Source organism: Ctenopharyngodon idella, chromosome 15, assembly GCF_019924925.1.
Source record: "Ctenopharyngodon idella isolate HZGC_01 chromosome 15, HZGC01, whole genome shotgun sequence".
In the NCBI taxonomy this organism is placed as follows: domain Eukaryota; kingdom Metazoa; phylum Chordata; class Actinopteri; order Cypriniformes; family Xenocyprididae; genus Ctenopharyngodon; species Ctenopharyngodon idella.
In genome coordinates, this window is record NC_067234.1 from 13,380,322 (window position 1) to 13,397,349 (window position 17,028).

The following is a 17,028-nucleotide window of genomic DNA, read 5'->3' on the forward strand; positions in this document are numbered from 1 at the left end:
ACCCTATCTGTATTAAAGGTGGGGTAAGCCATTTTTCAAAAACACTGTTTAGAAGTGAGTCGGACCGACACCAACAACAAACTTGTAGCCAATCAGCATTAGGGGGCGTAAGACGGTTGAGGAGAGAGAACGAGCAAGAGGGAGATTTGAAGAAAGAATGCAGAAAGAGAGATGAGACACAATACTTATAGCTCAGAAGAATATCACTGGAATGAAGGTTTATGACTGGCTAAGTGCTTTAGGACCCACGTTAATATTAGAAAAGCTTTCCAACGCTAGAGAGATCTAAGTGAGAAGGCCAGAAAACAGACGCAGGACTGCTTTGATTCCGCTTCACACGTGAGTAACACTGGATTTGAGTGTCATTGATTGTCTGGAGTTACTGTGCTGTTTGCGACTAACAACGAACACTTGTTTGTATTTACTCTTGGCCTCGCCTGCCAGCAGTGAACGGGCCGAGGTTCGAGACCAACTCGACTTTTGAAATATACCTTACCCCACCTTTAACAAATAACGTGTCCATGCCAACGATAGGATTTTATAACGGCAAAACCTGGGTCGCTGTCATGAAACACTTAGCTGTTTAAGGGATTAAAGACATTAAATATATATCAAAGACATTATATGCAACACCCTTAAGTCATTCCCATAGGTAAGGAAATCACGCGTACGTCTCAATGGCAGGTCTGGGGCAGGACTATCTGTATAACCAAAAATGGGGATGTAGGGAGTGTTTGGGAACCTGTTTAGAATCAGTCATGGAGATCTTGCAAGTGGTGTTCACTACAGACCCAAATTACAGATCTCCACATCTCTGGACGTCAAGGTTTGAGCTTGACCCAGTCCAGCTCCACCTCTGTGGATCTAAACGGTAGAGGGATAGAGTTATGGGTAGGGTTAGGTTTGGTTGGACCATCTAGCTCCACCCAATATGCCCAAATTACATCCAGAGAGTGGGAGCTGGATGTCCAGAGGGGAGCTGGACTCCATGCTCCACCCATGGTTCTGCAGTGAGCAGCTACTCAGACTTTATTGGTGCCACAAATGGACTCTTTCCACATTTCCGGGAAGTTGTCATAGTTGGTAAACTTCTATAGTGAAGAACGGGAGACGACAACAAATATAATTTTTTTATCTCCATTCTCCAATAGCAAAGAAAAAATCCATTATCACCTTTCCACAACTTTCCAAAAGAGGAGAAAAATATCGAGAGATTGATTACAGCAGTCAGAAGAGGGAATGATGTGAAATTTGCCGTCACTCCCTCAGCCGTTGCATTGAAACACTCAAGAGCAGCGTTAATTTGTTTTATTTACTGCAGAGGTATGATAACACAAAGTATTAGAGTTGTCCAAAAGTACCAACTTCGGTACCAAGTCGGTAGTGAAATTTTAAATGTGACACGTTGAGCGCTGTTGAGCGGATTCATAAACACCTTTTTACAAATCCACTCAACAGCGCTCAAAGCGTCACATTTTTAAAATTTACTTGGTACTGAAGTCGGTACTTTTGACAACTCTACAAAGTGTAGTGCTATTTTTTTTAAAAACGAAAATATAAAAACATGTTGTCACAGTCTGTGAAAACGATCCACGCTGCAAAAAACTTCAGACAGCACCTTTACGTGCAATTATTTATATATTTATTTATTTTAAAAAAAGCTTGCTCTTGTTTGTAACCGACAATATAATCAAACAAATAATAAACAAATATGCAAATAAAAAAAACATTTGACTGCTGCCAAGTGTATGAAACTGTGTATTAAGTGATTTTCTTCCTCAGTGGGAGCATGGGAAAAGAATGTGTTGATATGCGTGTGTGTGTGTGAGTGTGTGTGTGAGAGAGAGAGTTTCCTCTGCATTTTCACATGGTGCTTCAAATAGAAACAGCAATCAAAGACCTGCCGTGCCCCATCACTATGACCTCTGAACCTTGACCCTAAATGTGACATTCATTTTGATGTTTTGCTTCAAAGTAGACATATACATCAAATATGCATGCGCAAATTTACAAAACAACCTTCAATTTATGGATTCTTGCAAATAAATACGCATAAACTCAAACACGAGGGTGTTGCGGTACGACTGCGTTTCGATGTGCGTCACGGTGTAATGCAGCAATCAAGACCAGAGAGCAAGCGTCACTCTTACGATGGGAAAACAACAAGTGCCGTCCTGTTTACTGGACGTATGAACACGCAGCAGACATGAGCAAGTGTGTTTGGGGAGCTGTTTGTGTGTGGCCGCTTAGCTTGGGATGATGTAATGCCCAGTACAGACAGAACAGCAGGACTCATTACACAGTCTGACGCCGCGTGGAGACGGGCTACAACTGACCTACATACACACACACGCTCTTTACATAACGCACACCGCTTTAGAGCATCCAACGGGTGTGTGTATGTGTGACAGAAACAGAAAGTCCAACAACACATCATTTATGTGTGTTTGTGAAGGTGTGTCTGTGGTTTCTAATATCTGTAATTCAGCACATGAATCACAGAGCTTTTGAGGACAAACGCAAGAAGAGGTTTATGGAGAGGAACATGGGACAGCTGAGAATCTTAAAAGACATACGGAAGAACATAAGAAGTTCACTGTAACGCGTAGCTGTAGTAGTAAGCGCACGACAAAGAGGATATCCAAAATACAGTCTTTGACAAAACTCAGGAGACACATGAAAAAATACAACACAACCACGTAATTTAGCTACGACACGGAACAAAGAACTGAGGAAACTAAGGTCTTAAATACACAGGGAGTAAAGAGGTAACTAACAACAGGTGAAAGTAATCAGTAACTAAAGGGGCTTTTGCACCGAATAGTTCTAGAAACTCAGTTATAGGAACTAGCCACTAGGATTAACTAATTTCTCCCCCGGGCCATGTCCTGGTTGCATTCGCACCGGCAATAGGAACTCTGAAGCGGCCAACAGCAGCGCCTTTAAGCGCGGCCTTTACAAACGGTTAAAAACCGGTGAATGGAGGATGCCGTGATCGGAGCTGTGTTTGATGTGTGCCGTGGGTTTCATGATAACGGAGATGGAATGTAAACGCGACTGAAAGAGCAAAAAATGGGGCTAAGAGACGAAATCTCCTATAACAACTTTCAATATTACATATCGAGGCGGAGAAAAGAATGCCATTATCGCTGTTTTCCATGTTCGTGAAGTAAATATGTTTACACAGCTTTTAAAAAATGCCAGGTGCCGGTGTTTAACATGCGTTTGACCAACAACGTACACTCACTTCACTGATAGTTCCTATAGTGCTGGTTTAGACCCTACTCTGAAGTAGGAGCTAATTTAGTTCCCCCAAAAGGAGTTCCTAGAACTAAAATCGTTCCTAGTTCCTGTGGTGTGAATACGGTAAAATCTGGGTACTTTAGCTAATAGTTCTAAGAACTATGAAAAGGTTCCTCTGGTGCGAAAGCCCCTTAAGGGAACTAAGTAGCAAACAGAACTCAGGCAAAGCAGAATCAGAATGAAAACAAAACACAAAGAAAACTAAATAGACTAGAACATTAACTTTAAATTCACAAAGAAAGTGATGAGAAAGCCCAGAGTCTCAGAGAAAAGCAATATTTGATATCTCACTTATTTCTCTGTGACAGCAATTAGATTAAATGTAGAGTTGCTGAAGTCTCTGCTTAGATCTTTCTCCTGAGAGAAAGTGTCTTCTAGACAAACTCTACTGCTGTCAAAAGTCAAAGAAAAATCAAACATGAAATACTGATAACCATAATCTTTTTAATTACTTGTATTGGCCAATATTTGTTTTAGTTTTTTCAATATTACTGTTTTTTTTCGGTATTATTCATGTTCTTTAATGTATTTGTCAACATTATGCCTTTTAAAAGTATTCATATTAGTCAATATTAGCGTTTTCTAATTATCATATTTGTTATTTATTTTATTATTATTCATTGGTCTGTTTTTTTTTTTTAAATAATTAGTATTTGTCAATATTTGTGTGTTATATTTTTTCATTGTATCATTTATCATTGTATCAATCAAATTAATGTTTTTTCAGGTTTGTTCAATATTAGTGTTTTTTTTTTAAATTAATGTATTAGTGCTTTTAAAATGATTGGTATTAGTCAATATTAATGTTTTTAAATGATCATATTTATCATTATTTGTGTTTTTTAAATTATTATATTGGTCAGTTTGAGTGCTTTTTAAATAATCAGCATTGGTCAATATTTCTATTTTTTATTATTCACTGGTCTGTTTAGTCGCGTTTTTTTAATAACTGATATTAGTCACTGTTTGTGTGTTTTATAATCATTGTATCAATAGTTTTGTTCAATATTAGTTTTTTTTTAATTAATGTATTTGTCTATATTAGTACTTTTTAAAATTATTATTAGTCAATATTAGTGTTTGATCAATGATAAAATTATCATATCGATCAATATTTGTGGGTTTTTTATTATTATTATATTGGTCAGTTTTAGTGCTTTAAAATAATCTGTATTGGTCAAAAAGATTGTTTTTGTTTGGTCAATATTAATGTGTTGTTTAATCATAGTATTGGTCAATATTAGTGATTTAGAATCATCTTATTGATTTATATTAATGGTTTTTCATCAATATTACTGTTTTTTAGTTATTGCCAATATCATTATTATTATATTGTCGAGTTTTATTATAGGCATTGATCAATATTTGATTTTTAAATAGTGTACTGGTTATTATTATATAAGTGTTTTGTAATAATAGTATAGGTCAATATTAGTGTAAATATAATATTAATATTATTATATCAGTGAATATTACTGTATTTTAATTATAGTTTTAGTCAACATTAGTTATTTTTATTATTGTATCATCAATATTTCTGATTTAGAATCACCATATTGAACAATATTAAAGTTTTTAAATTATTGTATTGGTCAATAGAGTTTTTTTAATCATAGATAGTTTCATTTACTAACAGTTTCTACATCCAACTTTTCTATGCCCTCATATTAGATTCCTGATTTCTCTAAAAGCATGTACAATTCTAGATTGCAGCATAAGTAAAAAAGGCAAAAAACATCCTTTTTTCTGTTTTTATCAAATTAGCCATTGTATCAGTTATTGGCCATAATGAGAGAAAGAGTGAGACTGAGTTGTACACAACTAAGTGTGTGTGTGTGAGTGTGTGTGGGATCTGGAAGTGTTTGACGAATTTCCTCATCACGGCCCACAGCGTCTTTTATAAGGAGTCAGTTTCATGTTTTAGAAGTCAGTGTGTGCGTGCATGTGCGCGTGGATGCGGTAGGGCTGACCCCATTGTCCCGTATGACCCCGCTGATGTGAGTGTGTGTGGATGGGGCGGAGGGGTGCCCTTCCTGGAGTGAACTCTCTGTGGTCATTACTTCCACCCATAACCCTGGACAAGTGGCACTGACAGCCTAACAGATCAAAGCGCAGGCAGACCATTCAACTGAGTGTGTGTGCGTGCATGTGTGTGTGTGTGCATGTGTGTGTGTGTGTGTGTGGTGTGCATGGGGGGGGTCAGCTTTGTCTACTAAAATGTGATGTCGAGGCAGGGAGCTCGCCAGCAGATGACAGAGAGGACACACAAAAGACTGAGTCCTCTGGCTGGCAACACTGAGTGTTTTTGTTTTTAATTGTCTGTGTTTATGAGCGAGAGAAAGACTTGTTTGTGTGGAAGTAAAATCTTTAGTGTTTCTCTCAGTCGTTTTACTCGTGCAGACATCCTCACTGACTCACTGACTTTTGTCTAAAGTTAATGTATTTTATAGCCTTCCGTCAGCTAGAGGCTCACACTATTGAGCTACAGTGGGTTAAAAAGTGTTTGGACACTTAAGACACTTAAAAAATGAATTTTGTTGCAGTTCAAATGGCATCTACTCAGAACTAACTCACTTTTCTGAGACATTTTTGCAATTACTTTTAACCAAATGGTCCCAATGTTAATGGATTTAGTTTAGTTTAAATTGACTTTGGCAAGTTAAAGTTAGGGTTAGAGTTAGTATTAATATAAAATTAATCTAATAAATATATATATATATATTTTTTATTTTTATTAAATAATAATCAAAATAAATTAATATTTAAAATAATAACAAATTAAAGAATTATAAAATGTGGATATAAATTAAAACAATTATTAATAAAATATTAATTAATCATATAAATAAAAACATTTTAAAGCACATCTGCCACCCATCTCACAGTGAAATGTGCTGAGCATCACTTAACATGGAGATGAATGTTGAAAAGCACAATACATACAATAAAATCTATTAAATATTTTATGTATTTTATATATATAATATACAATGTGTTTTGTGTATTATTTAATATAAGAAAAAAGTAAAATCATTCATTTAATAAGGTTACAATGCAAGTTTTATGCCAACAAATCTGCCGATTGAATGAGAATATTTAGAACGACTGCTGATGGAAAATTATAAAAAGAAAACTTTTCTCTCTCTCTCTCTCTTTGACAGCAAGGACATTATATTGAGATATTTAAGGACACTTAAGTCACTTAAAATGTATGAATTTTGTTCCAAACCAATCCTAAATTTTATGAGACATTTTTTGCATTCATTAGTTTTAACCAGCTGGTCCCAGGTCAGTTTTATTGGATATTTGAAATCCAAATTAACTGTGAAATTTAGCCTTACTGTTACAATGACAGATTGCATTATTCATTATAATTAATATAAAATTCTAAAATCAAAAATATAAAATAAAAAACAAATAAAAATACAATAAATATAAATTATATAAATACCCTAATAATTAGTATTTTAGATTATTATTAAACAAACAATATAAAATATAAACACAAATGTGGATACTAATTAAAGTGAATAGTATTATTAAAAATAATATATTAAATAGACAATATTAGACTTTTCAGAGAAGTAAAGGTGTTTTATATATATATATATATATATATACACATATATGTATGTATATGTACCGATCAAGCATAACATCATGACCACTGACAGGTGAAGTAAATAACACTGATTATCTCTGTTAGTGGGTGGGATATATTAGGCAGCAAGTGCACATTTTGTCCTCAAAGTTGATGTGTTAGAAGCAGGAAAAATGGGCAAGCGTAAGGATTTGAGCGAGTTTGACAAGGGCCAAATTGTGATGGCTAGATGACTGGGTCAGAGCATCTCCAAAACTGCAGCTCTTGTAGGGTGTTCCCGGTCTGCAGTGGTCAGTATCTATCAAAAGTGGTCCAAGGAAGGAACAGTGGTGAACCGGCGACAGGGTCATGGGCGGCCAAGGCTTATTGATGCACGTGGGGAGCAAAGGCTGCCCGTGTGGTCCGATCCAACAGACGAGCTACTGTAGCTCAAATTGCTCAAGAAGTTAATGCTGGTTCTGATAGAAAGGTGTCAGAATACACAGTGCATCGCAGTTTGTTGCGTATGGGGCTGCATAGCCGCAGACCAGTCAGGGTGCCCATGCTGACCCCTGTCCACCGCCGAAAGCTCCAACAGTGGACACGTGAGCATCAGAACTGGACCACGGAGCAATGGAAGAAGGTGGCCTGGTCTAATGAATCACGTTTTCTTTTACATCACGTGGATGGCCGGCTGCGTGTGCGTTGCTTTCCTGGGGAACACATGGCACCAGGATGTACTATGGGAGAAAGGCAAGCCGGCAGAGGCAGTGTGATGCTTTGGGCAATGTTCTGCTGGGAAACCTTGGGTCCTGCCATCCATGTGGATGTTACTTTGACACATACCACCTACCTAAACATTGTTGCAGACCATGTACATCCTTTCATGGAAACGGTATTCTCTGGTGGCTGTGGCCTCTTTCAGCAGGATAATGCGCCCTGCCACAAAGCAAAAATGGTTCAGGAATGGTTTGAGGAGCACAACAATGAGTTTGAGGTGTTGACTTGGCCTCCAAATTCCCCAGATCTCAATCCAATCGAGCATCTGTGGGATGTGCTGAACAAACAAGTTTGATCCATGGAGGCTCCACCTCGCAACTTACAGGACTTAAAGGATCTGCTGCTAACATCTTGGTGCCAGATACCACAGCACACCTTCAGGGGTCTAGTGGAGTCCATGCCTCTACGGGTCAGGGCTGTTTTGGCAGCAAAAGGGGGACCAACACAATATTAGGAAGGTGGTCATAATGTTATGCCTGATCTGTGTGTGTGTGTGTGTGTATATATATATATATATACCTGTATTTCTCCGAAAAAGTATAAATATGATCTTATTTTATCATATTTTTATTGAAAAACAAATCTTAGATTAAAATCAAGGTTATTTTATATCCAGGCATCACATAGCACAGATAGAGTCTTCATATTGTCTCTGTGCTGTAAGACACCCAGTATTCTGAGCTCAGTGAATAAGCCATGTCTTTGTTCTATAGCCTCACTCTGGAGACTCGTTCAGGAGTCTGAGGATCATTTGGAGGCCCTGTGCTCTGTTTAAGGAGATGTCATGTCTTTTCCTGTGTCCTTTGTGTGGCGCTCTGAGGTTCGAGGGGAAGACAAACACATAAATGCATCCACACACACTCGCAGGGGTGGTAGCGAGGTGATCTCATGGGGGTGGAATGATTATCTATGCCTCTATTTGGGCTGATAAATGCCTGGATTAGTCCGCCGGGTGGGTGTGTGTGTGAGTGTGTGGGGCGGGTATGGGGGGTCAGTGGGTTCAGGGGTAGAACTGAAGTTTTGGAGGGGAAAAAAACGGTCCCTTGCCTCACGTTGCCCCAAACTCTCTCACTTTTGTTTCACATGAAGGTTTTTTGGGTTGTTGTTGGGAGGAGGTGAAGGCTGAGGTAAAAAATGGAGAAAGTGATGAATGAAAGAGAGATGAATAATAGAAGAAAGGGATGGAGACAGACATGCTGTGAAGAGATAAAGAGAGGTCAGAAGCAAAAGAAAGGAAGAGAGAATGAGAAAGAGAGGTAACATATGGAAGAACGCATGAATAGGTTCTCTGGTGGAGGTGTAAGTGAAGGAATGCCCTTATAAAGTAAATAACAGGCTTTTGCCCTGAGGTAGCGGCCGTCACACACTTAACTACATGCATTTGATAGGACAGCGCACACACTTTCTGCACTTACAGTGGAAACACTTGGTCTGTGGAGGGAAATAAACGTGTGCTGTTAAAGTGCATGCTGGTATGTGATCGCTGACAGGATATTTTCCATGTAACCTACACCTGGTGGTGGTCATATCTGCATCGGACTGCACGCACGAACGCCCACATGGACTGTGGCGATATCCTCTAATATTGAAGAATAATGCTGTTGATAAAGTACACTGCCATCTTGTGTTCCATTTTGGTAGTATTCAAGTCCTAAACCATTTATCCTTCGGGAATGCTTTGAGTTTAATACTTTACACAGATTATACAGAAAAAACACATTTACGAAAGGCACTTAAATGGGTGCGTGCACTTTGATGGTTTAAGTAAAGAAAATAAGGTATATTATCATTAATTATAGGCTATATTCCCTAAAATGTGCATTTTGAGCAGTAAGTTATGGTGCTGGTGGACAAACATATATATATATATATATATATATATATATATATACAGGTGCTGGTCATATAATTAGAATATCATGAAAAAGTTCATTTTTTTATTGTAAATTATTTTTAAAAATGAAACTTTCATATATTCTAGATTCCCTACATGTAAAGTAAAATATTTCAAAAGTTTTTTTTTTTAAATTTTGATGATTAGAGCGTACAGCTCATGAAAGTCCAAAATCCAGTATCTCAAAATATTAGAATATTTCCTAAGATCAATCAAAAATGGATTTGCTAAACAGAAAAGTTCAAGTTCTTTAAAGTATGTTCATTTGTGCACTCAATACTTGGTCGGCAGCACATATTACAGCAAATGACTTGCTCCTAGCACAAATTACTGCATCAGTGAAGTGTGGCATGGAAGTGATCAGCCTGTGGCACTGCTGAGGCACTATTGAGCCTTCAGATCATCTGTATATTGTTGGATCGACTGTTTCTCATCTTTCTCTTGAAAATATCCCATAGATTCAGGTCAGGCATGTTGGCTGGCCAATAAAGCACAGTAATATCATGGTCAGCAAACCACTTGGAAGTGGTTTTTGCACTGTGGGCAGGTGCTAAAGTCCTGCTGGAAAAGGAAATCAGCATCTCCATAAAGCTTGTCAGCAGATGGAAGCATAAAGTGCTCCAAAATCTCCTGGAAGATGGCTGCATTGACTTTGCACTTGATAAAACACAATGGACCAACACCAGCAGACGTCACGGCCCCCCCAAATCATTACTGACTTCAGAAACTTCACACTAGACTTCAAGCAGCTTGGATTCTGTGCCTCTCCAGTCTTCCTTCAGACTCTGGGACCATGATTTCAACATGAAATGCAAAATTTACTTTTATCTGAAAAGAGGACTTTCGACCACTGTTCACTGTCCAGTTCTTTTTCTCCTTAGCCCAGGTAAGATGCTTCTGACATTGTTTCTGTTTCAGAAGTGGCTTGGTAGTCCTTTTCCTGAAGATGTCTGAGTGTGGTGACTCTTGATGCGCTGACTCCGGCTTCATTCTACTCATTGTGAAGCTCTCCCAAGTGTTTGAATCGGCTTTACTTGACAGTATTCTCAAGCTTGCGGTCATCCCTGTTGCTTGTGCACCTTTGCCTACCCAATTTCTTCCTTCCAGTCAACTTTGCATTTAATATGCTTTGATATTTCACTCTGTAAACAGCCACCCCATTCAGTAATGACCTTCTGTGACTTATTCTCTTTGTGGAGGGTGTCAATGATTGTCTCCTGGACCATTGCCAATTCAGCAGTCTTCCCCATTAGTGTGGTTTCAAAGAACAAGAGATACCCGGAATTTATACTGTAGGGATGGTCATTTAATGAAACTCAAATGTAAATATTCTAATATTTTGAGATACTGGATTTTGGACTTTCATTAGCTGTACGCTCTAATCAACAAATTTAAAAAAAAAAAACTTTTGAAATGTTTTACTTTACATGTAGGGAATCTAGAATATATGAAAGTTTCATTTTTTAAAATAAATTACAATAAAAAAATGAACTTTTTCATGATATTCTAATTATATGACCAGCACCTGTATATATATATATATATATATATATATATATAATTGGTTTAAATTATATGAAAATATAAAAAAAATTGTTATAATTTATAACATTTAACAATGCATTTTGTTAGAGTTACTGACATAAAGTTGGGCTTATCGTTAGCGATAAGCTAAGCAATCAGGCAAATAATTTAATGTGATGCTAATCAGTCTAATTTTTTAGCTGTATGGTAAGCTAGCAGGTTAATTAGCTTACTACAACCTACTTCATAAAGAAAGATGTTTGATACATGTTGCTTAAATTTCTATAGCTATATATAATTTTTTTAAAAATTCACATATTTTGGTAGATAAGACAACATAAGTTCATTAATGCAGGCTTTCTATTCAGGCACTGAATAAAGTACCCCAAAAAAGTTCAGTCAGCCAACGGGATCTCAATGTATTTGGCACAACACCTGCTTAAAGGGTTAGTTCACCCAAAAATGAAAATAATGTCATTAATTACTCACCCTCATGTCGTTCTACACCCGTAAGGCCTTCATTCATCTTCGGAACACAAATTAAAATATTTTGATTAAATCCGATGGCTCAGTGAGGCCTGCATTCAAAGCAATGACATTTCCTCTCTCAAGATCCATAAAGGTACTAAAAACATATTTAAAACAGTTCATGTGAGTTCAGTGGTTCTACCTTAATATTATAAAGCGACGAGAATACTTTTTTGTGCGCCAAAAAAACAAACTAACGACTTTTCAACAATATAGTGATGGGCCAATTTCAAAACACTGCTTCGGAGCTTTACGAATCGAGTGATTCGGATCTCCTATCAAACGGCTAAACTGCTGAAATCACGTGACATTGGCGCTCCGAGTCACTGATTCGATTCACAAAGCTCCGAAGCAGTGTTTTGAAATCAGCCCATCACTATATTGTTGAAAAGTCGTTATTTTTTTTTGGCACACAAAAAGTATTCTCGTCGCTTTATAATATTAAGGTAGAACCACTCACATAAACTGTTTTAAATATGTTTTTAGTACCCTTATGGATCTTGAGAGAGGAAAGTCATTGCTTTGAATGCAGGCCTCACTGAGCCATCGGATTTAATCAAAATATCTTAATTTGTGTTCCGAAGATGAACAAAGGTCTTACAGGTGTAGAACGACATAAGGGTGAGTAATAAATGACATTATTTTCATTTTTGGGTGAACTAACCCTTTAATATGGTCATGACTGGAGATGAAATGTGGATTAGTCCTTGCCCAGACAAGGTTAGTTAACAATTCTATCACACACTTTTGTTGTTAACATACATACATTTTAAATTTTGGGGCTATACGTTCAAAACAGTGTGTTGGCCTGTTGTTGTGTAGGCCCACTTCCTTTTGGGTTCTTTAAAGCACCATTAAAGAACTACAGACAAATAGGTTCTTATGATTCTCCTGTGGCATCAGGTTATAGATCCCTGATCGTAGATATCGTCTATTTGTTTGCAAAGTTTCAGTGTCAGAATGTCATGAAGATGGGTTAAGTATAGATTTAACCCAAAAAGAACAACTTAAGGGGTGGAACAGATCAAGTCATGGTTTACATCAGGTTTTTTTTTCATGTCTGCCATGGGAGTGTGATGTTGTGTGTGTGTGTGTGTGTGTGTGTACAAATTGATTGATTGATTGATTTTTTAAATAAATTACACATACTTAATAATTTTATTCAGCAAGGATACATTAAACTTATCTGTAGTGACAGTAAAGGTATTTATAGTGTTACAAATTATTTCTATTTTGAATAAATGCTGTTTAATCAAAGAATCCTGAAAAAAAAAAGTTACCACAAAAATGTTAAGCAGCACAACTGTTTTTAACAATATGAAATGTTTCTTGAGCAGCAAATCAGCAAATTAGAATATTTCTTAAGGATCATGTGACACTGAAGACTGGAGTAATGAAGCTTTGACATCACAGGAATAAATTACATTTTGTAATGTATTACAATAGAAAGCAGATATTTTAAATGCTAATATTTCACAATATTACTGTTTTTACTGTATTTTTGCTCAAATAAATGCAGACTTGGTGAACATGTACGGTCAAAACCAAAAATTATTCAGACATTTTTGATACATTTTTACTAGTGGGTGCAGGACACTATAGTTAATTTATGTAAGTGAGGATAGCAAAATAAGCTGTGACATATTATACCCAAAAATTCTTCATACAGTGGACTACCAGTAAAATTGATAAAAATTTGGAACCAAAAATTATTCAGACACTTTGACCTGACCATGTTTTGCTTAAGGTGTTAGTGAGGCCAGCAGGGGGTGCTTACCCTGTGGTCTGTGTGGGTCCTAACACCCCAGTATAGTGATGGGGACACTATACTGTCAAAAAAGCACCGTCCTTCGGATGAGACGTTAAACCGAGGTCCTGACTCTCTGTGGTCGTTAAAAATCCCAGGATGTCCTTCAAAAAGAGTAGGGGTGTAACCCCAGCATACTGGCCAAATTTGCCCATTGGCCTCTGTCCATCATGGCCTCCTAATCATCCTCATACACTGATTGGCTTCATCACTCTGTCTCCTCTCCACCAATAAGCTGGTGTGTGGTGGGCGTTCTGGCGCAATATGGCTGCCGTCGCATCATCCAGGTGGATGCTGCACATTGGTGGTGGTTGAGGAGATTCCCCCTTCCGTATGTAAAGCGCTTTGAGTACCCAGAAAAGCGCTATATAAATGTAAGGAATTATTATTATTATTATTATTAATAATAATTATATATGTAAGTGTTATCTGACATAATTAAGATTTTTTCTGACACAGTTTAACTCTGAGATCTTGTCATATTTTATTACCATTTTTTTAAACTATAGTGAATAAACTGTATTAATGAACGAAATGTTCAAGGTGTCTGAATAAATTTTGGTTTGACTGTTTGTCAGAGTGTTTGAAACCTGAATGACCAGACATGCAACAGCAATATGCAAAAACATATGTATTTATTTCTGTCATACTCTGTAAATAATTCAAAAGAAAAACAGTGATACAATAAGCATACTCTTTTCGTTTGAACTCTTTTTTTTTTTTTTGACATTCTAAAATAAAAATACTAGAAAAGGTAAAGACTGCAACACTCTGAGTGCAAAAGAGACACGCACACACACACGCACACACACTTGGACACCACTGTGCTTATGTTACACTCCCATAGTGCAACAAACGCGTCCACTGAATAAACCAGAGAATATTTACACACTGCAAAAACTCAAAACTGCAAAGACAGATTGTGTGTGAATTAAAGTATTTGTGTGTCAACCACTATGTGAACTTGTTTGATTCGAAAAGTTATCTTACATATCATCGTTCCTTTGAATTATGAAGTATACACCGATTCATTTTCTGATTTTTTTTTTTTTTTTTTTCTCCAACATCTAGGAAGCTAAACGTTTCGTTTATAAGAAGATCCCTTTGTATGGGTAAAATATAAGTGCACTGGAAAATTACTGCAAAAGACTCTGGAGAAATAATAATTGGCTCTTTCATTTTAGGTGGTAAACGAACAAACTCCTGAAGCATTCTCAAAGTATGCCACGAAAACTCGTATTCTAGAACATTTCACATTAGAATCAGAATGAATCACAAGTGTTCTAGAACCTGTCTGGCTTCATTTCAAGTTCCATGAATGTGGCTCTAGGAACTCACTATGTTGAGTGATATACGCCTGGTACCGAGATCTCTAACTGTTCTAAACTCGCAATACAAAGATCTAAATGGTGTCAGATTCCCCCAGAAACCTGAATATTTCCATTTTGGCTTTTAATCTTTATAGCATTTAGAAACTATAAAGACAGATGGTTAGAATACCATGATGGAATTCTGCTTTGTATGGCTGCATCCCAATTCGTATACTGTGCATCCTATATAGTATCCGAGATTAGAATTTGTGCGTCCCAAATCATGGTAAATTGAAAATAGACAGCATGACTGGATGATATACTTCATTTTGCTCAATACTAGCATACTACTATTACTCCTGCTTTTTATGTTGAAGGTTTTAAGATATGAATTTAAGGTAATTAATGTTAATGTTACTGTTAATGCAGTGCACTCAAAAGTACTTTCCCTTCTCCAGTGAAGTACTTAATTGTAGCATGGAATGCAGTGCATATAAAGAACACTATGCTGTTACTGCCATCTACTGGTGAATTATGCTACTGCATCTGGGGGTCTGCGAAACTGAGCACCCCCTCTGTTTTTGGTTTTTGTACCTTTTCCCCCCTAACTACTACATTGTTGTATATTTTCGTTGTGGTGACTTTTGTTAGTTATTTTAGTTAGTAGGATTATTTACCTGCATTTGTAAACCTTTGACATTGTTCTACTGACCTTTAAGCCCTCTCCTAAAGTCTGTAAGTCACAGTGAACCCAGGTCTCCAAGGCAATGCTTTATACTTGGATGCCAGCTTTGTACATGTGTATGTGAGCATGTGCTGATACAATTTTTTGAAAAGTGCCTGTATTTTATTTTATGTGCATTCGTACATGGTTTACATTTAAGAGTGTCTCTGTGTTGGTGTAATGTCAAGTATGTGTTAAATAAGCAGGTTAAGATGTGTGATTGTGTGATGGGGATGGCAGTGAGGGGAGGAGCTTTAGAAAACTGGCCCCATCTTTAGGGGTGTGGCTTGATTACACCTCAGCATGACATCACAGCCCCGCCCACAGCAGTGCAGAGAACTACAGAGGACAGTGTCTCAATGGCAACCACTGTACATTAGAGTGTAAAACAGAGTTTGTGTTGCCATTTTTAATTGGCAGATAAACATCTGCATTGGTCCCTCAAATCGCCGACAGCACAGCCAGCCGATTGCTAAATGACACCAACACCTGATCACTGCTCAGTGGCTATTTCACATCATCATCATCATTTAGTGATAAATTAACTCTTAAAAGGGCACAGTCCATCTCTCAAAGCCATCATTAATGCTCTAGTATGTAGAAGGGATATTTCACCTAAAAATTAAAATTCAGTCATCATTTACTCAAGCTCATGTCATTCAAATTGTGTTACTTTCCATGACACAAAAAAATAAGATTAAAAACAGCTGTTTTTATTCATAAATTGAAAGTCTGTGGGTCCAAAACAACACTGAACCCATTGATTTTATATGTTTGAAAAGACACACACACAAAGACAATTTTCTAAATAAACAGCTTTTATATCTTCTTTTGTGTTTCAGGTTGTTCCAGTTTAGAATGACATGAGGGTGAGTAAATGATGACAGAAGTTGAATTTTTTTGGTGAACTATCCCTTTAAGACCCAAAACATACTCTATGCAAGTACATGAATGCAATGCTCACATTATTGTGTTCTGAAATACTGTATGTTACAGTTAGAATGCAATGTCTTCTTGCATCATTAAGCATTGCCACAAGGGGCACTGTTAGCATAAAGTAAACTGTTTACGAGTCTTCCTCTAAGGTCCGTTTTCTCTTTCAGGTCAGCTACCATCATGGCGGAGCAACAGTTTGAAGAGAATCTTAAGCAAAGCAAGTTAGTGAAATAGTTTGCTAACATGTTTAGCAAGCTACTTGAATAATAACACATCTCATTTAATGACAACAATTTGAAAATAACACTATAGCGTGCTGTAGGGATGACTTTTTTTTTTTAGGCCATCCCGGAAGTTAGCATCACACTGGTTCCCTTGACAAAAAGCCAGTAGGATTTTTCCATTTACTTTTGGATAATTGCAGAAAATAAGGTCTGTGAGCAAAAGTGTTTTGTTCTTAAATGAACTTATATGAATTTTAAAGCCTAAATGCAATTGCCAGAAGTAATGAAAAGCTACGGTTAGGCTAATGTCACCACCATTAATCTTTATTTAAAATCCAAATGTTGGAAAGTTTGAGTTGGAATAGTTTGCAAGAGCGCAAGTATAAATACAATAAGGCTTTAATGTTGCAACTTGTTT

General features: G+C 36.9%; 1 protein-coding gene across 1 annotated transcript in view; it reads right to left on the reverse strand.

Annotated features, from left to right (window-relative positions):
- mfrp (membrane frizzled-related protein) overlaps positions 1 to 5,890 on the reverse strand; it is a 49,085-nt gene extending 43,195 nt beyond the window's left edge. The window contains exon 1 of the mRNA XM_051862463.1: positions 5,878 to 5,890. Coding sequence (XP_051718423.1) covers positions 5,878 to 5,890 — 13 coding nt within the window. The remainder of the gene's footprint in view (positions 1 to 5,877) is intronic.
- Positions 5,891 to 17,028: the final 11,138 nt, after the last annotated feature.